We start from the raw sequence: 27,153 nt of genomic DNA, 5'->3' as shown, positions 1-27,153 counted from the left end.
CTGTAAATGAATCTTGCATGCTTCTGCCTAGATTAGACGGAAATTGTGGCTTCCAGAGACAAAGCATATTGTCAAAACAAAATACACTTTCTTGAATGTTTATTATATTTTGAGGATATACCATATGTTTTTTGCAGTTTTTAATCACTAGCACTGTCCATCTTATCAATGGTATATAAATGGGGCAAAACACAATTTCCTGTAAGTCTAGACAGAGTTTAGAGGTCTCTAACACTGTTTTTATCAAGTGGAAAGTAGTGAACGGAAGGTATTAGAGAGAGCTGTAACCACAATGCTGTTCTCCGGCCTTTGCACACACTAAACCTCTCACGAATGAACCTCAGCCCAAAATACCAACAGTGACGTTGTTTTGCTTAGCAACAAAAATTAATGTGATGCCTTTTAAACACTCTTTGAATTAAAATAATAAAATAAATAACTTAGACAAAATTGTGAATTAAATTTTGCTGCATGAGAAAGGTGTTCAAAGGAGTATCAGTAACCGGATGCGATGGACATGTAAACATGTAGGCTATTGGTACATTGAACTATATTTAAACAACCATGAATATGCTAAAAACCAATTCGTTTTGGACTTCAGAAAGAAACTGAAGTCAATTTTGGTTACCTCTGCTACTTCCTCATAACCGGATGAGCGGCCATTGGCTGAATCTTCTGCACATGCTCTGTTTGTGAAATGAAACCACAGGAACAGTCACTTTTCTAAGATGCTCGCTTACATAAGCTGTTTAATCTGGCTCTTCATTTGTGTGGAAGGTAAGAGCTGTGTTATTTATTTATTTGATTTGTCTTTTTTTTTTTTTTTTAATTTGTTAATCTTTTGCCAAGCAAAAAATGGTTGAAAAAAAAAAAAAAAACACGTCCAGTCATTTCACTGTGCTAAACTGTTAAATTGCAAATATGCTCAATATTACATTTTCAAAGGTTAACTTCTGTATCTGTGGGTTCAGCTAAATATAATTAAATGTGTTTCAGGTGTGTTTGGCGCTGGTACAGATGAAGTGAAGTCGGTGTCAGTGACGGAAGGAGATTCTGTCACTCTAAACACTGATGTTCAAGTACAGAGTAAAGATCAGATCCTGTGGATGTTTGGACCTCGAGAGACTCGTATCGCTGAAATATATAAGCAGATTATTGATATGTTTGACAGTGATGTGACATTCGGAGACAGACTCCAGATGGACAGTCAAACTGGATCTCTGACCATCAGAAACATCAGATCTGAACACACTGGACTTTATAAAGTAAACGTCATCAGAAGCGAAGAAACTTCATACAAAAAGTTCAATGTTACTGTCTATGGTGAGTAAAGTGAAATGCTACATACAGTATTATAAATGTACATCAATGTCAGACAGAATCACTATGATCAAATTAAACACAGTAGAGGACATTTAAAACAAAAAATGTCAATTAGTTTACATTAGTATCTAGTATTATTTTAATTACAGATCAAATTGATATTCATGGTTACTTATGTTATTTTTGTTTTCCAGCTCCTCTTCCCATTCCCAACATCAGTAGAGACTTTTCAAACTGTTTATCATCATCAAGCCAGTATTGTTCACTGGTGTGTTCATCAGTGTTGAATGTGGGTGATGTGACTCTCTCCTGGTATAAAGGAATGAGTGTATTGTCCAACATCAGTGTGTCTAATATCAGCATCAGTCTCTCTCTACCTCTGGATGTGGAATATCAGGATAACAACACTTACAGCTGTGTGATCAACAATCCTGTCAGAAACCAGACCACACATCTGGACAACATCACGCAACTCTGTCACACATGTGCAGGTACATAATCAGTGTCTATTCAGGTTTGCCTGCTGTTGATATAAGTGTTTACTTTTTTTTAATATTTTGAGGAACATTTTTCATTATCTTTATCAGAGAACTTTTACCAGCAAGCTAATACGAATATTCATCATGTTGTAAAAAGGGCCACGAAATCAACCCAAATCGCGGAGTTCGATTCGTGGTGAAGGTCTCAACTTAAGCGTGTTCCGTCTTTTCCATGGCAAAGTGATTTTTAGTTAAATGCGATACATATTATCTTATGTATTAACTCGTTTCATCTGACTCCATAAAATGAAAAGGGTTTATCAATGATATTTGTGCATCATTTAATACGTTAATGCTTGACTATTCCTTTTAACTCTAATGAAAATAAAGTCAAAGTCTGTTAGAATAGTCAAGTATAACAATTTATTATGTCAGGTAAATGTATTATTAGAATTCCACAAGATAATCAGAGCAAATGTTTTTAGAACAAAGAAACTTTACCCAACATTTTGACTACATGAATGCTGAGCCTCGAAGACCCAGCATCATGGGCTGATCTGTTACAGAATAGCAGCCTCGAACTCTCCGAAATAGCCAGACCTTACCTGATATGTTAATCACCAGGTTTCAATGGAAAGTTACTGAATCTCCCCAACATGCTTATTGGGCGCAGACCATTTGCTTGGTTGTAATTTGCATTCAGACAAAAGGTAGAAGGTGATTAACTCAAAGACACTCCCTTTTGTGTGCAAGATATTTATATATTCTTAAAAACCTTATTACCTTTTCTTTAACTTCTTTGGGAATGAGACATTATTACCAGTCACCCTGAGACCATCAAAATGATTCTAAACAATCCTTAAAGATTATCAGATTCACATTAAAACCATATTCTTGTGTGAGTTTTCAGTATCATTGACTGAGAGAGAGAAAGAGACCAGATAAGATGTTCAGAGATAGGGTGTAGGGGGTAGGGTGTCAAATGTTAATTTGCAAGCAATGCCATTTGTCTTTAGAGGCCACTGGTCAGATATTTTCTCTTTAACCAGTTTTTCCAGTCTTACAATGTACTGATATTAGTATTTTTTTTCCACAGAAGCTGTTCATTCTGAGAGTGTGATTCCTTCTCTGATCTATGCTGTGCTGGGCACGACTGCGGTCGCTCTACTGTTTTTCCACGTCAGATCCAGACAGGTTGACAAATGTACATGTCCATTAGCGCAGAGTGAGAGGAAATGAGTGCTTTATAATTTATTACCAGAACAACAGAATTGTGAGATGGACAGCGGATGAGCACTGACAATAAATATATAAATAAATAAAAGAAAGAAAGAATCAAAGAAAGAAAGAAAAGTCAACGAGAGCGTCAGACACACATGAAACACCCGTTAATTGATTAAGCAGCTTGTGGATGACACCGAGGCACGATGCTTGAAACAATTAGTAACATTTTGTAGACTGATTTGTTCACAAAACTGATATTAAAGAACAATGTCCTTCATTCATGCTGTCCTTCATCTGGGCAAACATGCGTAAAAGCAATAATAAAACATGACACAAGCAAAAGACTTGATAGACAGCGAGCCAATTGGGTGGAGAGTGACGTCCAGCTCCCCCTCATTGGATGTAATGGGTGGAGCTAGACTGTCCAATGACACACTAACCCTACCCATAATCCCAAGTGGTGCTCACAGCAGACTCAAGGGCTTCTTAATATCCCTCCTCGTCTCCTCCGTCCTCCATCCTATGACCCGGAACCCGATCGAGCCATCTTGAAGTCAGGGGCGTAGAATTTAGTAGGGATGCTAGGGACGTGTCCCTACCAATATCCAGTGACACTGATATCCAGAGCAATAGTTTCGATCAAAACTTAAAATATATACATTGATGTTCCCGTCCCCACCAATTTCAAAATCAAACCTACGCCACTGCTTGAAGTACATCTAAATTCTCTAATGGCACAGCGAGGACTCGAGGATGGAGGAGTGAGGCTTCCAGAGGAGTCTTCAGCGAGGATGCACAGGTGTATTCTATGCAGAAGTCTTTCTTGTCGAGAAATCTGACACTCGTAAAATTTCTCCTCCCCCCTTCACATCTGTCACAATACTTTTAATTTGTGCTTTACCATTGCAGTTTAAATAAATGATATATCACACGCACAGTATATCAACAGGGCATCTTGCTTTATCTTTATTATTTATTAATTTATTAAATAACCAAACTCTCAAGGGCAGATCTTTTGACCTCAGCTCATGACGCAGTGAAGTGACGCTCCAGTGATCAAGAATATTCCAATATAAATAAGCTCTCCTCCAATTCCTCCATCCGCATTTTCTTTCCTTGCTGCCTTCCCTGGCATCCTACAGGGGGCGGAGCTGAGACGCAAAAGAGGATGCACACTGAAGAATTGAGAAGCACCCCACCTCTCTAGACGTTTAAGGGGGTGGAGGGAGGACTTATGGGTAGGGTTAGGGTGTGGTTATATATTCTAGCTCCACCAATTAGGCACAAATTACATTCACTCCTCCTCTAGCGAGGTGGAGCTAGGCGTAAGCTCCACCCATTACACAACAATACTATTGGGGATGTGAGCACCACTTGAAAGACTTTACCAGCAGAAATTATAACAATAGTTTGGAAAGTATCGTTACATAAATGTGTTATCAACGTGTAAATCTGAAATATTTTTTACTTTTGTAAAATAATTTATTATAATTATGTTTTGCTTTTGTTAAATAAAGTTTTTTCAAATTCAATGTTTGTTCCAAATAGACCTTATGCACCAGAGAAACGTGGGCACCGTCATCTTTAGAATATTGTCTTTGAACTTCCGGTTCTGTATATCTCTATGGCATCGCTGTCGAGGAGTAATTAGCTGGTGAAGTGGATTTACTTAGTGTAGAGTTAACAAAAGTTATCATGAGCATTGTAATGTTTATCATAAGCATTGTAAAGCAGATGTCTTAAAGGTGCCATCTAACATAATAAATCAAATCCTACTCCATATTCCATAACAGATGGGGGCAGTATACCTCCAAAAAATGACTTGTGCTCCTACCATCGCGCATGTTATTCAAATCATTTGACATGAAAGTAAAAGGTTGGAAGACCGCAGTTTCACGTGGAACATTTGGAGATTTTTAGAGATCAGAGACTAAACACTAGAGTGAACTAAACTAAACACTATGAATCTCAACACTAAATGATGAAGACCGCCTCATAGATCTCAAAAACAAGCTGGTGCATTTCGACGGTATGGGAAAATAAAAGCTTGGGCAATTATTTGAAGTTTATGGTATTCGTTTTGTTCATATTACACTTTTATTGTTAGTGAATTAATTTGACAGACAGCATTCGCTGATGTTGATCAAGCTAGCGCCGTGAATTCACCGTGAGACACACGCAATTGACACTTAGCAAGCAGGTTAGTTAAGCTCTCAGATTCTGTCAATTATATTACGCAATTCAAAGAATAAATACCGTTTTGGCGCTTGTACATGTTACACTACAGATCCCTAGCGCACGTGAACCGATCGTCTCTACTAGCTGGAAAAAGAACATGAACTCTGTTGAAAGATGCAGTATGCTACAACTTACCAAAATGTATTCCTCGTGCATAATGTCGACCAATCATTTTTTGAACTCTTCCCTGAACTGAAATGTAGTAGTGGGCTGTATTTCCACACGACTGACATCAGGTTCAAGTACACACAAGCCGGCGCGAGCGCGACTCACTCGCGTATTGCAGTTTGGCTGGTGCTAACGTTGCCCGGCCACATACCGCCTCCCATGGCCGGAACTGGTATTACGATACCTGCCGGGCCGGGGCTAGTAATTTAGCATGCTAATTCAGGTTGATATCTCGGCAGCACTATAACTTGTCAGTTTTTTAATGACATCTTTGCACTTATTTCTTCTCATTCTTTTGATGCGTGTAGCTCATTTTTCGTATATTGTTACCTCAATAATTACATATGGCACCTTTAACAAATGTCGAACGGGAATTTTTTTACGAGCAGTTCATTCATACCTATGCAAGATCGCTGTGGAAATACAGACCGGAAGTCAAAAGACAACGAGCCAGAGAATGAGCGCAACGCTGAAAAGGGGCGGGGCTACATAAGGTCTATACTCTATCTATGGTTTACTACATATTAGGGTCTAAAACAAACAAACAATGGGACTCGAACTTTAAACCTTGCTAGATTCTCTAGTGGATTTCATTTTTAAATCAAGCTATAACAAAGATGGCCATATTTGTGTTATTTTAATCGTGCGTATTGATTGTTTTTGACAGTGTTCAAAACAGTCAATATATATAGCTAGACTAGAACAGTGGTTTCCAACCTTTTATTTGGTCTGAGACCCCCTTTTTCCAAAGAAAATATTTTAGCCCCCCCCCCCCCCCTCACATTAGTAAGCTAAGCTTCCCCCTCTTGTAAGCTTGCAGCAAGGATGACAATGTTGTTTTCAAACAGGTATGTTTATAACCAGATGTGTTTATGCACAAATAATAGCCTATAATATTAAAAATACAATAACAAAAACATCAGTAGGCCCTTTGTCATTTAAAAACGTAAGCCTATGAGAAGCCTATATTGGCCCTATTTAAAATGCAAAAACATGTAAAAAAAAAAAAAAAAAAGAAGTAAAATAGTCCCATTGTCCAATGTAAACACTTATTATAGGTGTACATAAGTGGTTCCGGATAAGTCAAAAACACGGACTGGTGGATTCATGATGAACTCGCCCATTATATAAATTTTGAACAGAAAAAAGTTAAAGACTATTTAATGCTATTTAAATGTTAAATGTTATTTAATGCTCTTTGCTCAAAACTTTTCAAAATATGACGCGACCCCCCACAGAGCTCGCTGAGGCGCCCTTGTGGGCCGCGACCCCCCCGGTTGGGAACCAATGGACTAGATTAGACACATTACACATACCCACTACAGAAGCAGCAGATCTGAGCTTTAACTGTGTGCCCACTAGATGGCAATAACTCACAATTGTTCAAGAGTTCCTCTGTAAAAAGAAAATGCAAGCGATTCATCTAAATGTACAAAGGCACAAACAAATGCTCTGTATATAAGTTTACACACCTCAACGAGTCTACAGGAACAAATAGACATGCTGAATAACTACTAGTGCTTTAATTTCACATTCTACATCTGGACATTATACATTAAGACACTGCAGAGACCACACACCCTTCATTTCGTGAAAATAAATAAATAAAAGTTATAGCAGTTGTTAGATAAATATATTGGTTTTCCTCAAGACTTTGGACTTAAATGAACAAATTTGGAAATGTACTGGTACAAAAAAACTGTTTATTAAAGAAAGTGCAACATATACCCATGGCTTTAAAATACTGCAAATATAAAGAGGCATGTCAAATCTCAGTCTGCGTTTGAAATGATATGGTATGATGGGACATGTAATGACTTGCTGAGCTATGATACAGGACAGACAGGAAAACAATTACTGGAAATACAGCAAAGGTTGGGGTGGGGTCTAGTGGCTTACTGTACAAACAAGGAAGAACAACCCTGAGGAGATTTGGAGGTTGACTGTGCTTAGCAAGAATAGGAGAAGAGGAGGGCATTAAGAAGTCTAAAGCAAGTGCATGCATAACTTTTCAACATGTATCATTATACTCTCACAATTTTAGTCAATGGGTTTAAAGTGAGCTTTATCTTGTTTTTTTGTACTCACTGTGACTTGTGCTGTGCATGCAAATATGTCTGTGTTCGATATTTGCATATGCTAATCATAACATCAGTCAAATTCACTCAGTTGAGCTTTTCCATCTTTCACTTCTGGGTCAGACTGAGTGTTTTTTTTTTTCACCAAAGACTACTAAAAAACTACTATATTGAAGTCATTCTGAATTCTTCTTCTCAATCCACTGTTTGAAAGCTGACAAATCCAGACCAAAGTATTCTGTTGAAATACGTCAGTGTCTCATGTGACGATGCTGGAGTATATTGTTTCTGCTTCCTCTGTCTCATTAGCTTTCTGCAACACAAATGCGACAAACTATATGAAAGTCTTCAGAAGAACATCTGTGAGATTAACACACATCATAGTTACAAGAAACAGCACCATTCAGAGCATAAAGTCAGAAAAAAATAAATAATAATAATTAATAAAATTAAAATTACACTCCTAACAATATTACAGTGCAATCTCTTTTATAAACATTTTAAAAGAGATAGAATTTTTAGAAAATATGTGGGTCTGTTCCTCACAAAGATATTTTATTGACTTTAAAACACTTGGACTATCAAAAAATTATATACTTTAGGGTGATTTGTCAGTTTGCATCCATTAATTAAACTGACATTAACCTGGATAATCTTTGAAGATTATAATTTTTATTCAACCGGCGCAAGTCAAACTGGGTTGGAATGACAGGAGAGTGATTCAATTCGTTTTAGGTGACTAAACCTTAAAGTATCCAATTTCTTGGTCAAATATCAGGATGGACATGCAAACAGATGCTGTTTCAAGAAAATCATACCTTTTTTTGTCCATTTTGTATAAAAAATCCTGTTTCAGCATATTGTACTTCGTCTTCTCCTGACTGAGCTGTCTCTCCTGTATGTGTACATGCTTCAAAACAATTTCCTAAAGAGTTAGGGTAGGAGAGGGTTAATTTCTCAATTATTAATATCAACTATAAGCACTTCATGCATAACCATTAATACAATTATTCCTGCTTTTTAGAAGCTGAAGGAGAATTGTACCTTTTTGTGCCGTTCGTTTGTGTTTCCTGTAGAAAAAGTACATCAAACCAGCAAGTGCGAGCAGAAGTGCAGCAGAAATACATGCAGCAAGGGCCGTGTTTGCAGTGTGAGTTTCTAAAACAGAAAGGGGGTATTAATTTAACTTTGGTCTCATATCAGCATTGCCTCTAAAGACCCTAAGCAAGGACGTCTATGCCATTTGGACAGAGGAGGAAAATATTTAATCTATCTAAATTTGATAAAACAGAACAATTCAGTAAATAGATACTAATTACTGTTGACGTACCTGCACATGTGTGACAGAGTTGCGTGATGTTGTCCAGATGTGTGGTCTGGTTTCTGACAGGATTGTTGATCACACAGCTGTAAGTGTTGTTATCCTGATATTCCACATCCAGAGGTAGAGAGAGACTGATGCTGATATTAGACACACTGATGTTGGACAATACACTCATTCCTTTATACCAGGAGAGAGTCACATCACCCACATTCAACACTGATGAACACACCAGTGAACAATACTGGCTTGATGATGATAAACAGTTTGAAAAGTCTCTACTGATGTTGGGAATGGGAAGAGGAGCTGGAAAACAAAAATAACATAAGTAACCATGAATATCAATTTGATCTGTAATTAAAATAATACTAGATACTAATGTAAACTAATTGACATTTTTTGTTTTAAATGTCCTCTACTGTGTTTAATTTGATCATAGTGATTCTGTCTGACATTGATGTACATTTATAATACTGTATGTAGCATTTCACTTTACTCACCATAGACAGTAACATTGAACTTTTTGTATGAAGTTTCTTCGCTTCTGATGACGTTTACTTTATAAAGTCCAGTGTGTTCAGATCTGATGTTTCTGATGGTCAGAGATCCAGTTTGACTGTCCATCTGGAGTCTGTCTCCGAATGTCACATCACTGTCAAACATATCAATAATCTGCTTATATATTTCAGCGATACGAGTCTCTCGAGGTCCAAACATCCACAGGATCTGATCTTTACTCTGTACTTGAACATCAGTGTTTAGAGAGACAGAATCTCCTTCCGTCACTGACACCGACTTCACTTCATCTGTACCAGCGCCAAACACACCTGAAACACAGGAGAAACTCAGGGGTGGGGGTGTATACTTTTTTTTTTTTATAATAGCCTAATTTACAGACGTATGGGAGAACGGGCACAACCTAACACTTTCACAATTTGTGCAAATTCACTTGGGGTTTAGAAGTATTTATTTTTTCCCTCATTAATTTCACACGTCTAGTACAATTATGTGGTTTTGTTTCATTAATACAGTGTATACTTTTTCTTGATTTTCTATTCCCGAAAGAATAGTATTTAAATGTGATAACATGGTTGGTCATATTGTAACAAGTGAGGGGCACATTGTACCACAACCATATAAAAGAAAGATTAAAATGCTATCTGATGTAGCTATACACACACACACACACACACACATAAATACATATAAAATAAAATAGTTATTAACTTTTTTTTAATTCATTAAAACTCTAAATGCTATGTTAAGGTAATTTGAGACAGAGAAAGAAAACTAAACAAGAAATTGGATAAATGTCGGTTTCAAACAATAAAATACCTTTAAATCCTTGCAGGAACAGAAACAAGCAAGCTGTTCTCCCAACGGTATTCCTCAACATTTCGCCGAGCAGATAGACAAACTCCTCATGACGACGTCAACTGACTGATAAAAGAAGAAGTAAACAGAAAAATACCACTTTGATACGAAACTAACACATTTTGAGCTAAACGATTATGTCCGATTTGCTCAAATGGTTCATTATAAACGCTGATCTGGATGAACGGTGTGTGTGAAGCACTGAACACGAACTAAGACCCCGCCCGTTTGACTTGACTAGCACCCTGCAGCAACAGAAGCTACTTGGTTTTTGGTTTAAATATAAACAGGCCGTCGAAAAAAACAAACACAAAACACCAAAAAAACCTAATAATAAATTATTAAATCTTTGTTTAATTTCTGTATTAATAAAAAAAAGAAAACATTTTCTCCATCTAAATGTTGTACAAGCTCAATTTAATAAAGTGCAAACTATACCATTACACAATGGTATATGGTATATAATGGTTATTTTAAAATCTAATTTTCAACAACACATTTGGTCAGCAGAAGACCTGATATCTGTAAAAAATCAAATAACGACTCATCACAACATTGCAGTGTTGCTATTCACTAATATTCAAAGTTAGTACTGTAACCCAAAATATATTGACAAAATCTCACCTGATCAAAAAGTTAGGCATACCAATAGGAGCCTTATAATGTAATTTACTTTTTAATGTCTTTTTCGAGCAACTGAGATGATACAGAGCAGACCGCGATCATGTTGGCTCCTGGAAGCCAATGCTTTTAGCTGTCTCTTTAAACAAGTTTGACGTAAGAATGTTATAGGTTTATTTGAAGTTTATACACGGCAGTATAAGGTCAGGCCATCAGAAGCACCTCATCCACCTACACTACACCACATGCACATGCCACCATTACTCAAACTCATTCTTGTGCACAACTTGCACATTCCACTGGTACAAACCACACGTTTAGTAGCCTGCACAACTTATAGGTACAGTATACCATGACCTAGATTATACAAGTGATTACATTAGATTTATTGAGGTGATCAAACTGGTTAAACTAGTCACACACATATGCATAGATTCTTTGAATGTTTAGAACATGTATTTGCCTTTATTTGCTCATTAATTATTTTATTTTTCCGTAATTCATGAATGTTTGTGAATAAAACGCGACGTGCAGTGCAAGATACAATCTAAATGATAAACTATGTTACACTCTAATGATCAGTGTGGTTTTCTGCTCTTCTCTGAACCTGAAGCCCCTTCCTCTTCTTCTTTTCATCTCTGCTACACAAACTTAAAGCGAACTGAGGCCTCTGATCTGACTCAACCATCAGAGATGTCAATGATGTCTTTGTGATGTTCGCAGAGAAGAAAGATGGAGAAGTTCTCACAGCTCCGGCCAAAAAGTCCCCATCGGCGAAGTGAGGCTCACAACAGATGATTCTGATAAGCAGTTATACAAAAATGATCATATCGGCACAACCATAAACTTATTTATTATATAGGTTACAGTGGCTGAAGCTTTGATGAAACAGTGTCTTTCATCACGTTCGAGTGACCACTTCCTGTTGCAATGCTGAGGAGAACAAAAAAAGGTCAAAGCCAAAACCCATCATGCAAACAGTCATCCTTTTTCACACGAATAAGTCACACTTCTGAGCTAACTTCAACTTTTGTCATAAACGGACACCAAAAGTTGTGATAGAAAAGCACAAAATGTGAGTAGATAGTATTTTAAAATGCAAATGAAATTATTCAATGAAAGGTTTTAGAAATTATCATAAACAAAAGAAACAGAAAAGTTCAATTCACTTTACACTTTGATTGAGGGGGTAAAAAAAAGCAAATAATAGCCTATATAAAGTGTATTAATGCTGTAATCATCATGGGCACTGCTGATGTCAAGCATACATGTAGATTAACGATAGCACAGCTGTATACTGTAAATATGTTTAGCCGACAGTGTTTTGTAAGCAGTTTTAAATCACATGATTCCCGAGTTGTAATTCAGGTCTTTCTAAATCTCACAATTTTTTTTTCATTTACAGACAAACGCTAATAGTCTCAGATGCATCTAAAAATGAGCAGAATTTAGTTAAAACCCCTAAGTTCACACATTTTCACACTTTGGGTTCTGGTAGGCCACCGTTTCCTGTAGATCAGAGAGATAGTGTTATACAGTCCTATAAGATTTACGCTGAGTAATGTAACGTTTATGTGTTGAACATTTGTTTTAGTCATGGCAATGATTCAGACTGACCAAACTAGCGTCTATCACTAAACAGACAGTCCAGGGAAGAGCTTCCGTGTTTTACCACTTCATGTTTTGCCTACTTTATTGTCAAGCCATGGTTGCCAAGTTACCGTTCCCAGATGGCCAGTGATACCTGATATCTGACTTTTGTTTGCATACTGTGTGATAAATCAGCATCATGTGAAACACAAAGTGTAGTGGGAATTTTTCATTGTGCATTATAATGGGCAACAGACCCTCAGCGTCTCCACTGTTTCCACACTCATTAACCATTTCTACACTCTAAAAAATGCTGGGTTGTTTTAACCCAATTTTGGGTCAAATATGGACAAACTCAAACATTGGGTTAAAAATGTAATGTAAAAATTTAACCCAACGGCTGGGTTAGTCCATATTTGACCCAAAGTTGGGTTAAAACAACCCAGCATTTTTTAGAGTGTACACTCAGAGGATGACGGCAGTTAATGGAAGGCTAAGGGAGGATCCAAATATTTGTCCTGTAACTTGATCTGTCTCCAGTAAGTGGTCTGATTAACATCTTCAAAATCCTCATGAGTATGGGTTTGGTTTGAGGGGCATAAAAGTAGGGAATGTTTGAACATAAAAAGTGGGATTGCCGGATGTTTCCAATGATCACTATCAGTACTATTGTGTAAACATCACTGATCATGTAATGGAGGAAGGGTTTTTAGCTTATACTGTAAATCACCAGTTCCTCATTTTAAGACCTCCCTCTTTCCTTTCTAACTGTCGACTTCCTTGTTCTCGAACGGATCTGCCTGTTCTGATGTCATTCATGATGTTAAATCAAAAAAGAAACAGAATATTAGGAAATATGTTCGAAACTGCAGATCTGTGTGTGAGCATCAATAAGAGTTTCGTATTTTTATCTTGGTCTGTCACCGTTTCACTTGTCAAACCGCATCCTGTGTCAGAGGTCTCCAGCTAGACCATGTGAAATGACAGTGTGCTTTAGAAAGACCTAACTTCCTCTCACAACGAAGAGTCTAGCATGTTTGTCCTTTCCTCTACAAATATTGACTTCTGGTCTCTGTTCAAAGAAACACACCTGTAACTGAGGGAACAATGAAGTATGTTAAACACATGAGTGTAGATTACCAGCAAAGACTATCTCATTTCAATACCCTCCCCCTCCCTCTCAGTCTTCTGTGCACTGTTTATCTCCTAAACACAGGGGAGAATGGAGCTTGGGGAATTTCCATGGAAAAAAAAAAAAAAAGTGCAGCTGCATCATGTGAAACTACAGTAAGCAGCCGCCTAGGGGTTCTGACGCAGCCATACAACCACAAGCTAAGTAGAAACATAAACGAGCAGAAATGTTCAATTTAAAGGGAAAATTCACCCAAATTTAATAATCTGTCACCCTTATTTCATTCCAAAACTGTAAGAGTTTCTCCTTCTGAACAAAAAAAGATGTTTTGAAGAATGTCAATAATCAAACATGTCCCTTTGACTTCCATATATATAGAAAAAAATACTATGGAAGTCAAAGGGGCCCATCAACAGTTTGGTTACCGACATTCTTCAAAATGTCATCTTTTGTTCAGCCGAAGAAAGAAACTCATACAGTTTTGGAATGACATAATTATATTTTTGGGTGAACTACCCCTTTAAGAGCTTGTATAAGTTGCTCTGACACCTAGTGGTGTGTTTTTACTCCACAATAATTAAAGGGTTAGTTCACCCAAAAATGAAAATTATGTCATTAATTACTCACCCCCATGCTGTTCCAACCCCGTAAGACCTTCGTTCATCTTCGGAACACAAATAAAGATATTTTTGATTGAATCTGAGAGCTGGATCACTCTTCCATAGGCTTCCTAAGGGACTGGCTCTTGACGGCCCATAAAGTCATTAAAGAAAAGGTTTAAATATTCCATGTGCCTACAGCGGCTCAATTATAAGTTTATCAAGCGACGAGACTACTTTTTGTGCGGAAAAAAAAAAAAACGACTTAATTCGACTATTCCATTACTTCCTTATGGGCGCATGCGGGAGAACTGAGACGAGGACGTTCTCATTCGTCTACTTCTTGTTACCGGCTGCTCACCGCTTAGGAGTTTTACCGCCACCTATCGTATAAAATGATGATCCATATATAAGGCGCTCCGGATTATAAGGAACACTGTCGTTTTTTGAGAAGATTAAAGGCTTTTATGTGCACCTTGTAGTGCGGAAAATACGCTAATTGAAAAGCGTATGTACAGCGCGCATCTTCCTCTGCTTGTAAACAGAAAGTTTTGCGCTTCCAGCTATATCAGCACATCATCTTATACAGTAGGGGGCGGTAATACTCCTGAGCGGAGCAGCCGGTAACAAAAAGTAGTAGAAGGAGAACGTCCTCGTCTCAGTTCTCGCGCATGCGCCCATAAGGAAGTAATAGAATAGTCGAATTAAGTCGTTATTTATGTTTTTTTCGCACAAAAAGTAGTCTCGTGGCTTGATAAACTTATAATTGAGCCGCTGTAGGCACATGGAATATTTAAACCTTTTCTTTAATGACTTTATGGGCCGTCAAGAGCCAGTCCCTTAGGCATTCTATGTAGGACTGATCCAGCTCCCAGATTCAATCAAAAATATCTTTATTTGTGTTCCGAAGATGAACGAAGGTCTTACGGGGTTGGAACAGCATGGGGGTGAGTAATTAATGACTTAATTTTAATTTTTGGGTGAACTAACCCTTTAAGTCCTTACTACTAAACAAACTCATCATTACACATTTCAGGTCATATTAATTGTAAGTGCTATTCACAATACATATGGGTTTCAAAGCAGCTTTACAGAAAATGCATGCGTGATATATTATCAGAGAGAAGCGAGTTAGCTATTTCAGAAACGTTGTCCATATACAAAACACGAAGTTAGCTAATTAATGTATTAATTTAGGACAGAGGCAGGTTACTGAGGCAATAAATATGCATACATGTTAACAAATTATTAGCATATAGAACATTTTTGCATTTGTGCACAATTTTGGTTGATTCACTGCCTGGCTCATTACTGAGGCGTTGCCTCCCAGAGCAAACCATTTTACAAAATAGACGAGTCATAAAACTTATAGCCTACTATGTGATGTAGAAGCTGTTTACATGCCTACAACATGTGTCACAATACGGATTGTACTATGAGATTTTACTTTTTCTCATTTCGTACGTTGACTTCCCTAATCTTGGAAACCGGGATAAGGCTATTTATTTTCCCGGCGCCGTCATAAACAACCCAGCGATCTCTTTGGCGCGACGTCAAAAGCCAGTGGCTTAACAACGTATACGTTTAACATTTTTAAAACATTTCTGCCACCTTGTGGTTGTTAAATGTTATTAATAACATAGCCAGCAGCCATCTAGCCAAAGACTGGTTCCCCACTGAAGCTAGCAGGGCTGAGCCTGGTTAGTACCTGGATTGGAGAGAGACTGAGACTGAAGAACTGTTAGTGAGGCCAGCAGGGGGCGCTGACCCTCTGGTCTGTGTGGGTTCTAAGGCCCCACCCCAGTGTAGACCATTTCAAAAGATGTAAACAACACTGGTCCAGAAGCACTTCCTGTTTCAGTTTTTTAACACTACATAAAAGCTGGGACAAAATAGAACCAACAGAACATTTAAAACTGAATCAAAAAGTTAAACCAACATCATTAAGATGTTTTCTTTACATGTGAAATAAAGAAAATGGTTACAAACTGAAACAGGAAGTGTTTCTGGACCAGTGTTGTTTACATCTTGTGAAATGGTCTATAGTGTCAAAGAGCACGGTCCTTCTGATGAGATGTTATCCCTGACTCTTTGTGGTCATTAAAAATCCCATATGTCTTTAGAGAGAAAGAGAAAAAAAGTAGGGGTGTAACCCTGAAATTCTGGCCAAATTTGTCCCTTGGCCTCTGTCCACCATGGCCTCCAAATCATCACACATACTGATTGGCTTCATCACTGTCTCCTCTCCACCAGTAAGCTGATGTGTTGGGCTTTCTGGAGCAATATGGCTGCCGTCGCATCATCCAGGTGGTGCTGCACATTGGTGGTGCTTGAGGAGATTCCCCCCTTCCATATGTGAAGTGCTTCGAGTACCCAGAAATTGTAAGTTAATCAGCAGCACCCAATTGTGTTTGTTACATATTATTTCTTATATGATGATCAGAACAGAAATCTCTCAATAGGAAATTTCAACATAATCTACTGAATCAGATCTTTACTATAGCTGAGAATAAAGAAAGAGTAAATGCCAGACTCGGTTATATACATATATATTTATTTGTATTTATTCATGAATTTATTATTACTCCCAACATTATATGTAATCATTTTATCTAAAAAAAAAAACACTATTGGATTGGCAATTACTTATAGCCAATCCAATCCTCAGCAAACTGAATCACACCTGTCCCATACAACATTAAATGCAGGATTATTATGACATAGGAACAGTCTCACAAGTATTACAAACTCTGCTATTTAACAATTCTGCATTTAGTGCGGGTTACATATATTTTTTATTTTAGGTTTTTTAAGTTTTTTTAAGATTGATTCGATTGATATTTTATTTAAGTTGAATATCAAAATAAACAGGATTGTTTAACTTTGACTTTGCTGCCACCAAGTGTAATACTTGAGCATGTAAGCAGCTCTAGTAAGTGACAGAATCAAAGTAATCTTCAAAAATAATAGCAAAACCTCCTGATGTGTGCTTCGGAAATGGCATGGGATAAATTTCTATCTGCAGCACAAAGGGATAGATTGTGATGTAACTGTGGATGAACTGCCAATCAAAGATTGTTGCTCATTTTCAGCGTTGTGGTCTGCTGTCTGTCTGTGTGCTGTCTCTGATGCCTCTGTTAAAAAAGGAACAATTCAAATGTACCATTATAATTTATACTTGTATATATATATATATTTGTATAAGTGAAAAGGTATTTAAAAAACTGCAATTTCCTTGTCTGACCTGCAGGGGAATTTTGACTGGTCGCAGTTTGACTCCCAGTCTCTGTAAAACACAAATTCAGCAGAACGATCATGAGATCTTCCACTGAGTGACTGGCAGACTTTCATTTCATAATGTACTCTTACATTTATGTATATAATCTTACATTTATTACATATATCCAATTCTTTTCTTTCTCATCAAAATCTAGTACTCTTTGAATGGTGTAATTATGTGATGTCCAAAGTTGCATGTATGTAGCCTAACTAAAATGACAAAAGGACATAAAGACTGCACTTTTTTTCATTGTGAACATAAGAATTGTCATAGTGGTCAAGTTAGTTTTGCACAAAAGACATATTCAGTTTCAGCTGCATAAGTAATACTTGCCCTCTTGTCTTGCTCGTTTACGCTTAATGTAGTAACAGAGTCCCACAATTAAAGCAAGGAGAACAAGAGCAACAGGCAAACCTATTTCCAGATTGAGATTGTTGCTCTGAACTGGAATGAACAAAAAGAAGACAGTAATTAGTGTAAGACAGTGATCCTGCCAAACTCATTTCAAGATACAAAAGCAACAGCAAATCTCCATTAAATACAGCAGGAATTATTTGATGAAGAAGGCAACTTTAGCACCCAAAATAAGCATTAAAATTAACACAATTAACCATTCAGCGTTTACCATCAACGTCTCAAAATTCTCTGACTTGAAAAATCAGATCAATTGTTACTAAAAACTTTATAGGATGAAATAGGATTAATAAATGGTAGGACATTGCTAAGACTGATCTTATTAGAGACATGAATGAGGCCGTGTCTCTTACAGTAATTACATCTCCAAATGAAGTATGTTTAATATTGATGTTAGAGGTCAGGTGTCACTGGCCCGAGGCTATTAGCCTGGTACGGCCCGTTTAAAGCCCTTTTCGCACTGGCCTTAGGCTAATAGCCCAGCATGGCCTGTTTAAAGCCCTGGCTCGCACTGGCCTGGGGCTATTAGCCCGGTACAGCCCGGGCCACTGTCTTTGCATAAAATTTAATTTCAATAGGCTCATCTAAAGCCTTGTGTCTAAGTGCTTGAGAATTGTTTAAATAAATACTGATTGATTAACAAGTGTTGTAACATGACGTGTTTTAAAATGCGTAAAATAGCCACAAAAAGAATGGAGTGTCCAAACGTTTAAAGTCCCCGTGAACCGGAAGTTGCAAACGATTTTTCTCCAGTGACGTATTTCCAATTGAAACGGAATATTGAACAGAGGGCAGGGTTTTACTCTAGCGCTCCTCCTCTCCATCTCTCGCTCATAGCAAACTAACGTTTTGAGGGGAGTGGTTAAGCGTTTCCCCACCCAAACTGTGAAACCTACGTCATCAGAAAAAGAAACCGTTCCAGACCGGAAGTAACTTTTCAGATTTTGATTAAAGATTACCAAGGTAAAACATTTTTTTAATATATTTTTACGTGCACGGATTAATTGTTAACCACAAGACTAGTAATATGTGCTAACAAAGTAAATACACTCTAAAAAATGCTGGGTTGTTTTAGGGTAAAATATGGACAAACCCAGCCATTGGGTAAAAAATTTAATTTAAAAATGTAACCAAATGGCTGGGTTTGTCCATATTTTACCCAAAATTGGGTTAAAACAACCCAGCATTTTTTAGAGTGTAGGTTCAATTTTGATTTCACGGGGACTTTAATTAATGAACATGCTATCTTACACTGTTTAGGAATTGGCGATAGATTAAGAGAAAATAGCAGCTGTTAAAGATGTACCTGGAAATTATTCACATAGATCAGTTGGTAGCACTTCATTTTACAGTCCTGTTCCCCATGTACATGATATGTACTTATTATAGTAATTACAATAACCAACCCTTGAACCTAACCTTAACCCATGTACTTACCTTATATTAGCCACTTTTTTAGTACACTGTAAGTACACATAAGTGCACGTACTGTAAAATGAAGTGCTACCAATCAGTTTAGTAGCTAATATCAAGTCCAGGCAAACCTGCACAGAGTTCCTTGATGTTGTCCAGATGTGTGGTCTGGTTTCGGATGGGATTGTTGATCACACAGCTGTAAGTGTTTTTATCCTGATATTCCACCTCCAGACATAAAGAGACGCTGTTGTTGTGTTCAGACACACTGATGCTGGACAATACACTGGTTCCTTTGAGCCAGGAGAGAGTCACATCACTCACATTATACACTAAACACACCAGTGAACATATGGAGTCTGATGATGATGAACATAGTAAAGAGTTATTGGTGATGACAGGAACCGGAAGAGGAGCTGGGGAACAGAAGTTTGTTAAACAAAAGTGTAGATTAGTTTCCATTGTTCGCAGATTCACTGAAAAAACTCTGCTATAAATCACTAATGACTAATCAATAATCACTAATGCCCTTAGTCTTTGACTAAATTGTTTTATTCATCCAATTTCTCTCCTCATGCACTGCACACGTTTATACTCAGACTAACCAAATCCAATCAACTTGCATCTCTGTGACATGATTTATTTAGTTTACTCACCATGGACGGAAACATTGAAACTCCAGCATTTGGGATTTGGACCGTTGACCAGTAGTTTATAGTCTCCAGCGTCTTCTTTGCTGGTGTTTTTGATGGTGAGATCTCCAGTTTGACTATCAAGCTGCAGTCTGTCCCTGGATCTCAATTCATCACAGTCAAATACTGATGCAACTTTATGAAAGATTTCAGCAATGATCGCAAGTGAACCTTTATTACATTCAAACATCCACACTAAGTCATTCTTCTGTTCTGTAATATTAGTGTGTAGAGTGACAGAATCTCCCTCCATCACTGGCATGGGTGTCCATGACATATCTGTCTCAGCACCAAACACAATATCACAATCATATAAATCAGTTGATCAGTTTATTGTTTTCAGTCTTATGAATATTCGCCTGTCAGCTAAAGGGTATATTGGCAGCTGATTACAATCTGATTACTAAGAAGTCATTGCATGCCCTCTATTATTCATCTGTTTAAATCATAATTATGCAAATATGTATCACCTCTGGATCTACATTTATTCTGGGTCAAAAAATATACAGAAACGTTTCTGAATGAGAAAAAAAAAATGAGCAAAAAATGGACACTTGACAAAAGAAAATGTCTAATAGGATTATCAGGGCTATAAATCTTCTCATTAATCAACTTGCATTAATTTACCTGATCATGAATAATGAAGATCAGCTCAGAGAATGAATGCTATGACTGACTTACCTTTACATTCCCGACAGTCTCGACTAATGTCCAGATATTTCGTTTTGTTGCTGGTGAGATTGCTGATCACACAGCTGTAGTTGTTTTTATCCTTATTTCCCACCTCCAGACATAAACTGAGGTCGATGTTGAGATCAGCGTATTTGTTCACGGAGTATACAGTGTCTCCTTTATACATGGTTAGAGTAGCATCTGGAGCATTTGCCACTGAACACAGCAGCACACAGTTGAAACTTGTCCAATTTCCTATGGAAGAACACGGTTTATATTGTCTGATAATTCGAGGAGTTTCGAGCTGGAAATAACGCAGAGAATAATTCAAATAATTAAAAACAAGAATTTCGTCTGAAAAAATATAAAAATAAAGACAAGCTCGAGCTCAATCATGACTATTACATCATGGGTGTTGGTATCATTAGCCATCAGCAATGCTGTCTTTGTTCCATCAGCTTCAGTGTACCACACAACTTGGACGTAGACTGGTATTATGTACAGAGAAAACTGCTTCTGACACACTGAATCCACTAATTTGATTAGGTATGCTACAACAATGAAACATCACACAGAGCAAAAGTTAATGAAGTTTACAGTCCAACAATTGCATACATTTGTTTAAAAATTATTTTACAAAAGCTGAAAATGTATTTAAAAAAAGTAGAATTTACCTCCGAAGAGCCATGAAACGAACAGCAGCGTTTTCATATTCTTCAAGAAAGAAATGGCTCACCTGATCTGGAAACAAAACAGCTGTGAAGAGAAGATTCACATCCTGTAAACAGACTTTTTTGGAGCGATGACCTACTTTCGATGAGTGCAGAATTACCTTAGCATTTGTTTTGTGTTTGAGATCACAGTTGAGATCATAGATCAACTTAGATATTGTTTCTTGAAAATAATACACTAAACCTTACTCGTTCCTTTCAAGCAATACACTTAAGTGTAATTTATATTTCTGAGAAGTAAAATGTAGACTGAAAGTAGCTATACTTTCTCTCTTTTTTTTTAGTTTAAAATAAGTAAAGGTAGTAGAACACTTGAATAAACCTCTTTTTCGTAAGGGTTACCCATGGCGCGCGGGAAGATGTTTTAGTTTGGGGATACTGTATTTGTTGGATACACTTTAGATTACAGCCCAGAAAGTACCGCTCGATGACTGCAAGATCATGAATTCCCAGAGAAAGCAATGTAAATGTGTAATACATTTTAAAGGTGCTTCATGCGTTTTTTAGCGGCATCTAGCGGTGATGTTTCAGAATGCAACAAGAGCGCTCGTGCTCGTGTGCGTGCTAGATCTCCAGAGCAGTCACGACAGGGCCAATATAGAAAGCGTATCCCCGGTCGCGGGAGCGCGCTCGCATTCAGCAGGAGGTGCGTCATTGCTTTGTCCAAGGTGAATTAAACTATAACAAGTGAATTGTTTAAGTTATCGTTTTACTGTTGTTGTTTTTTTTAATCGACGAGGTTTAGCAAAGACAGATATCACGTGGCCCATCACAATCAAATTATTTTATTCTTCTGTGGGCAAACGATCGAGCTTCATGCACGGAATGGAAAAATTCTCACGAGAATGTCTAAAGTTACTGAAAAACTAAGACGACCATATCGTTCAAACAGCCTGTGGATATAAAATTGTTCTAACATAAGTGAATATGAACACATTTCTTTTTTCCTGACAAAAGTTATAGTGGGATACAGATTTTTTCAGACCGTATTTTCGATCTGCCAAAATATGTATTCCCCCCCCCCCCCCCCCTAAAATCTACTGATGATGGCCTATCATTAAGTGTTTTATTTTGTGAATACTGTACATCATGTCTAATAACAGAAGTGAATATGGACACATTTCTTTTTTCCTGACAAAAGTTATAGTGGGATACAGATTTTTTCAGTCCGTATTTTCGATCTGCCAAAATATGTATCCCCCCCCCCCCTAAAATCTACTGATGATGGCCTATCATTAAGTGTTTTATTTTGTGAATACTGTACATCATGTCTAATAACAGAAGTGAATATGGACACATTTCTTTTTTCCTGACAAAAGTTATAGTGGGATACAGATTTTTTCAGTCCGTATTTTCGATCTGCCAAAATATGTATCCCCCCCCCCCCCTAAAATCTACTGATGATGGCCTATCATTAAGTGTTTTATTTTGTGAATACTGTACATCATGTCTAATAACAGAAGTGAATATGGACACATTTCTTTTTTCCTGACAAAAGTTATAGTGGGATACAGATTTTTTCAGACCGTATTTTCGATCTGCCAAAATATGTACCCCCCCCCCCCCCCCCTAAAATCTACTGATGATGGCCTATCATTAAGTGTTTTATTTTGTGAATACTGTACATCATGTCTAATAACAGCAGTGAATATGAACACATTTCTTGTTTCCTGACAAAAGTTACAGTGGGATACAGATTTTTTCAGTCCGTATTTTCGACCTGCCAAAATATGTATCCCCCCTAAAATCTACTGATGATGGCCTATCATTAAGTGTTTTATTTTGTGAATACATCATGTCTAATAACAGAAGTGAATATGAACACATTTCTTTTTTCCTCACAAAAGTTATAGTGGGATACAGATTTTTTCAGACCGTATTTTCGACCTGCCAAAATATGTACCCCCCCCCCCCCCCCCTAAAATCTACAGATGATGGCCTCATTAAGTTATAGTAAACTTTTGTCAGGAAACAAGAAATGTGTCCATATTCACTGCTGTTATTAGACATGATGTACAGTATTCACAAAATAAAACACTTATAGGCCATCATCATCAGTAGATTTTAGGGGGGGGATACATATTTTGGCAGGTCGAAAATACGGTCTGAAAAATCTGTATCCCACTATAACTTTTGTCAGGAAAAAAGAAATGTGTTCATATTCACTTCTGTTAGAACAATTTTATATCCACAGGCTGTTTGAACGATATGGTCGTCTTAGTTTTTCAGTAACTTTAGACATTCTCGTGAGAATTTTTCCATTCCGTGCATGAAGCTCGATCGTTTGCCCACAGAAGAATAAAATAATTTGTTTGTGATGGGCCACGTGATATCTGTCTTTGCTAAACCTCGACGATTAAAAAAAACAACAACAGTAAAACGATAACTTAAACAATTCACGTGTTATAGTTTAATTCACCTTGGACAAAGCAATGACGCACCTCCTGCTGAATGCGAGCGCGCTCCCGCGACCGGGGATACACTTTCTATCAGGGGTAAGTACCTTGGCACGACACCTGTTACACGGAGACTTTCAACGCAACATGCTGGAAACTAATGTAAACTCCCACACTGCACAATAATATCCTACTTTTATCAGCTTGACGTTGAACTAATGCTCTGTGCTCGTACCATGATAATATTAACTTACAATAAACTGCATTTAGCCGACATGTGATGTTATAAGCCATTTCACTAACTATTTTCGTGTATCTTTCACAATCAGCAATGTCAACACAGGTGAATGTATAATATGATAACGAAAACGGTTAGTGAACTAGACTGAACAGTTTCAGTGTATCAGTAAGATCGTAGGAACATTATTGTACTGAACGTGTCTGGAAAGGGCCTATTATAAGCATGATAGTGGGATGAGTGACGTTAGTCAGTAGATCTAGTAAATAAAATAAGTTACATACTAAAGCACTGACTTTTTGTTATCTTGGAACATTCTTTTGTATTCATGTCATGTTTCATGTAGTTTACCTTGCTATTTCTCTAGAGTTTACTATGTTGATCCGCGTTTTCGTCCGGAGTCGATCAGATTCACGTTTTGCCTGACGAGCTTGAGCAGATAAATCTTTTTTGTTTTTATATTTATGTGGAGTTTGTGTTGGAGTCTTGGACCCTTTTGAAACAAGGGACTATAGGTATAGAAGTTGTATAAAAACGACGCCTAAATGTGGGCTAGTTTAAATGTATTGATGTAGAAAACACGCCCACAACTAACCACATTTGGACAAGAAATAGCCCTTACACGGAGGTCCCACAGACGTCAACATTAGACCTGCGGTAGATGTCGAAAAAATATGTCCCCTGGCGTTACAACCAAAACAATCCCTTTAGTGGACCCGGTCTTGTTCTTGTTCTTGGTCATTTTGATTTTCACAAATCAAAATGACCAAGTTAACCACTCAGGGAAGGGTTAACTGACCCACGCTGATCTGTGAAAGTTTTCACAAATCAGAATAACCAAGTTAACCACTCAGGAAAGGGTTAACTGACCCAAACTGACCTTTGGAAGGTTTTCACAAATCAGAATGACCAAGTTAACCACTCAGGGAAGGGTTAACTGACCCAAACTGACCTCTGGAAGGTTTTCACAAATCAGGCTCAATCTAAAACAAGTGTTTTTGTAATCCAGCGGTGTGTGTGTTTATTATAAATTGTTATTATAGATTGTTAAACTAAAAAAAATGCATATTTTCCATATTCCTGTCTACCGGACTTAACGAATGGTTTACAGACACGAACTTTGCTGTGAAAAAATTCACAAATCTTGCATGTCAAGATGACACTGGGTTCAGACTTCTAAGTGACCGACTTTTGGAGCTATACCCAATTAAAAATTAAAATTCAGAAAAAAAAAATTATAATTTCGGACCAGAGTAACACCGTTACACGAATTCACAAATCATAAATAACGAAATGAGATATCATGTGCATGTCCACGACACCGCACTGCGGGACCACAGCGAAAGGAAATCTGAAAATCAAACCGCAAACTATCTTTACTCCGGTCAAACACCGGCGTCCAAAAATTACACAGAAAAGACGTCACTCCGACGTCACATGGCGCAGCGGGAACTAACTTCATACGCAGCGCCATCTTTGATTTTTAATGAGAATGAAAGCGAGGCTGTGAGGGATAGACTTGCATCTCTTCAATAGGCTGTACTGTTATTTAATGTGTTTTCGGATTGTTCTGCTCATGAAACACTGGAAAAATATCTTTCAAAGAAATGTCAGTTGGCAAAAAACTCCCGACAATGTAAGCTGTGGAAAATAAGTAATAAGTAATCTATAATAAGTAAGTAATCTAGCCGCTTTATTTAGCTTTTTACATCGGTTGCCATTGGAAACACGGTAAGTCTATCCCTCACAGCCTCACTTTCATACCTGTCATGGTGCTGCTTTGAATAAGGTCTATTGCAAATATAATAAATAAAGACAGACAAATAGGCCTAAATGAAATAACAACTGGGCAACGTTTGTTAATTCATACATTTAAATTCATTCATTTGATTTAATTTTGCACTGGTTAAAATGTATAAATAGGAACAACATATTTCATTTATTCATTAATAATAGCCTTCACAGTTTAAATATCAAATTTTATTTTCAGTTGCATCCTAATTACAACATTTAACCTTATCTGTATCAATTACAGGAACGTCTGTCTGTCATAAAGGATAAAAGGATAATTAGATCATTGTGGAGGGTGCATGGTGAAGTGAACGTCTTACCTTAGAAAAAGAAACAACTTTTTGCCGATATATTTTCGGATCGGACTCGGAGATGCGACCGTTGTTCAATTTTTCCACGATAAAAGAGGACAAATAGGCTATGCCTGTGCACAGCAAAAATCACAACTTGTGCTGGCTGCGCACACAAGTTATCTAAGGCGTTTCAACTTTTACACAGTCTTACACAGCCTACAATAACAGAGCCTGCAAAAACACAGGAAACATAAAAAAACAAAAGACCTGCAAAGTGACGTTGGAGTTGCGCTCGAGTACAAGCTGCGGTCGATTTGTTTTTCAGCCTCTGTTGGCGACTTCATTCTGCACAATAAAAAAAACCTAAGTCTAATATAAAAATAGGCATATAGCCCACTTAAAGTGTTTATTACTTGCTAAAAATTAACAAATGTAGGGTAAATTAACAAAAATCTGATGACTGCGCTTCAGTCAAGAAGTTGATGACCTGTTGGAGAACTTCCTTATGTTAAATCCCATAAAGAGTTTAACACAGTTGTCACACAGGCCAAATGGCATCAGCCAATACTTCTCATGTTACCCATATTTCAGATGTGACCCAGCAGCTGCGAACCATGTGAATGTTTGAGATTGAGCATTGTTAGTGCAAAATTATTTCTAAATAATTAAAAAGTGTAGCTTTCAAGTGTTTTAAATTAAGTAAACAGTTAATAATATAATGAAAAACAAGAGCAAATTAAAATGGCAAAAAAGAGTGTGTGTTTTTCAAACAGGAAATGTAAATATGCCAAGTGCTTGTTAATTTCCACTGAACAGCAGCCCCCAAACATGCACACCTAGCCACAAACCAATTTGTTTGAGTTGAATTTGTTCACAAACCAAGAAACATCAGTGACTTTACTGGAATTATAGCGGTTAAACTTCCTCTGTGTTGAGCTGGAGACAACAGTACATATTTGCTCAATTTGCTCCAATAGCAAAAAAACAAAACAATTGAAACAGCCCATCTCTAGTGCGACCCATCAAAAGCCAGTGGCATAACAGCGTAGAAGTTTAAAATTGTAAAAATATTTCTGCCACCTTGTG

At 37.3% G+C, this 27,153-nt stretch overlaps 3 protein-coding genes across 5 annotated transcripts; 1 reads left to right on the top strand and 2 right to left on the bottom strand.

Moving 5' to 3' along the window:
• The first annotated feature begins 687 nt into the window (after positions 1–687).
• Positions 688–3,059, top strand: LOC120492926 (uncharacterized). Its single transcript, XM_039691262.2, has 4 exons — positions 688–777; positions 997–1,323; positions 1,518–1,814; positions 2,899–3,059. Exons 1-4 carry the CDS (start codon positions 729–731, stop codon positions 3,039–3,041), a joined length of 816 nt encoding a protein of 271 aa, XP_039547196.2. The 5' UTR covers positions 688–728; the 3' UTR covers positions 3,042–3,059.
• Positions 3,060–7,115: 4,056 nt separating this feature from the next.
• On the bottom strand, positions 7,116–10,951 carry LOC120492905 (uncharacterized). Of its 2 annotated transcripts, XM_089121267.1 has the most exons (7): positions 10,830–10,951; positions 10,167–10,271; positions 9,332–9,658; positions 8,841–9,137; positions 8,555–8,668; positions 8,329–8,435; positions 7,116–7,823 (listed from the first exon to the last, which is right to left on the bottom strand). In XM_089121267.1, the coding sequence occupies exons 2-7, from the start codon at positions 10,225–10,227 to the stop codon at positions 7,770–7,772; spliced, it is 960 nt and encodes a 319-aa protein (XP_088977393.1). In that variant the 5' UTR covers positions 10,228–10,271; positions 10,830–10,951; the 3' UTR covers positions 7,116–7,769. The 2 variants fall into 2 exon arrangements, with proteins under 2 accessions (XP_088977393.1, XP_039547159.2); XM_039691225.2 differs by lacking the exon at positions 10,830–10,951 and having other exon boundaries at positions 10,167–10,457.
• A 5,812-nt stretch (positions 10,952–16,763) lies between these two features.
• On the bottom strand, positions 16,764–26,240 carry LOC148995782 (SLAM family member 5-like). Of its 2 annotated transcripts, none has more exons than XM_089120992.1 (9): positions 26,095–26,240; positions 21,293–21,374; positions 21,024–21,169; positions 20,628–20,922; positions 19,911–20,225; positions 19,386–19,670; positions 17,761–17,871; positions 17,392–17,433; positions 16,764–17,281 (listed from the first exon to the last, which is right to left on the bottom strand). In XM_089120992.1, exons 2-9 carry the CDS (start codon positions 21,327–21,329, stop codon positions 17,163–17,165), a joined length of 1,350 nt encoding a protein of 449 aa, XP_088977118.1. In that variant the 5' UTR covers positions 21,330–21,374; positions 26,095–26,240; the 3' UTR covers positions 16,764–17,162. The 2 variants fall into 2 exon arrangements, with proteins under 2 accessions (XP_088977118.1, XP_088977123.1); XM_089120997.1 differs by having other exon boundaries at positions 21,293–21,359.
• Between the last annotated feature and the right edge of the window lie 913 nt (positions 26,241–27,153).

The sequence above is a fragment of the Pimephales promelas genome, chromosome 2 (assembly GCF_988280905.1).
Source record: "Pimephales promelas chromosome 2, fPimPro1.hap1.1, whole genome shotgun sequence".
In the NCBI taxonomy this organism is placed as follows: domain Eukaryota; kingdom Metazoa; phylum Chordata; class Actinopteri; order Cypriniformes; family Leuciscidae; genus Pimephales; species Pimephales promelas.
This window is presented reverse-complemented; position numbering and strand designations above follow the sequence as displayed.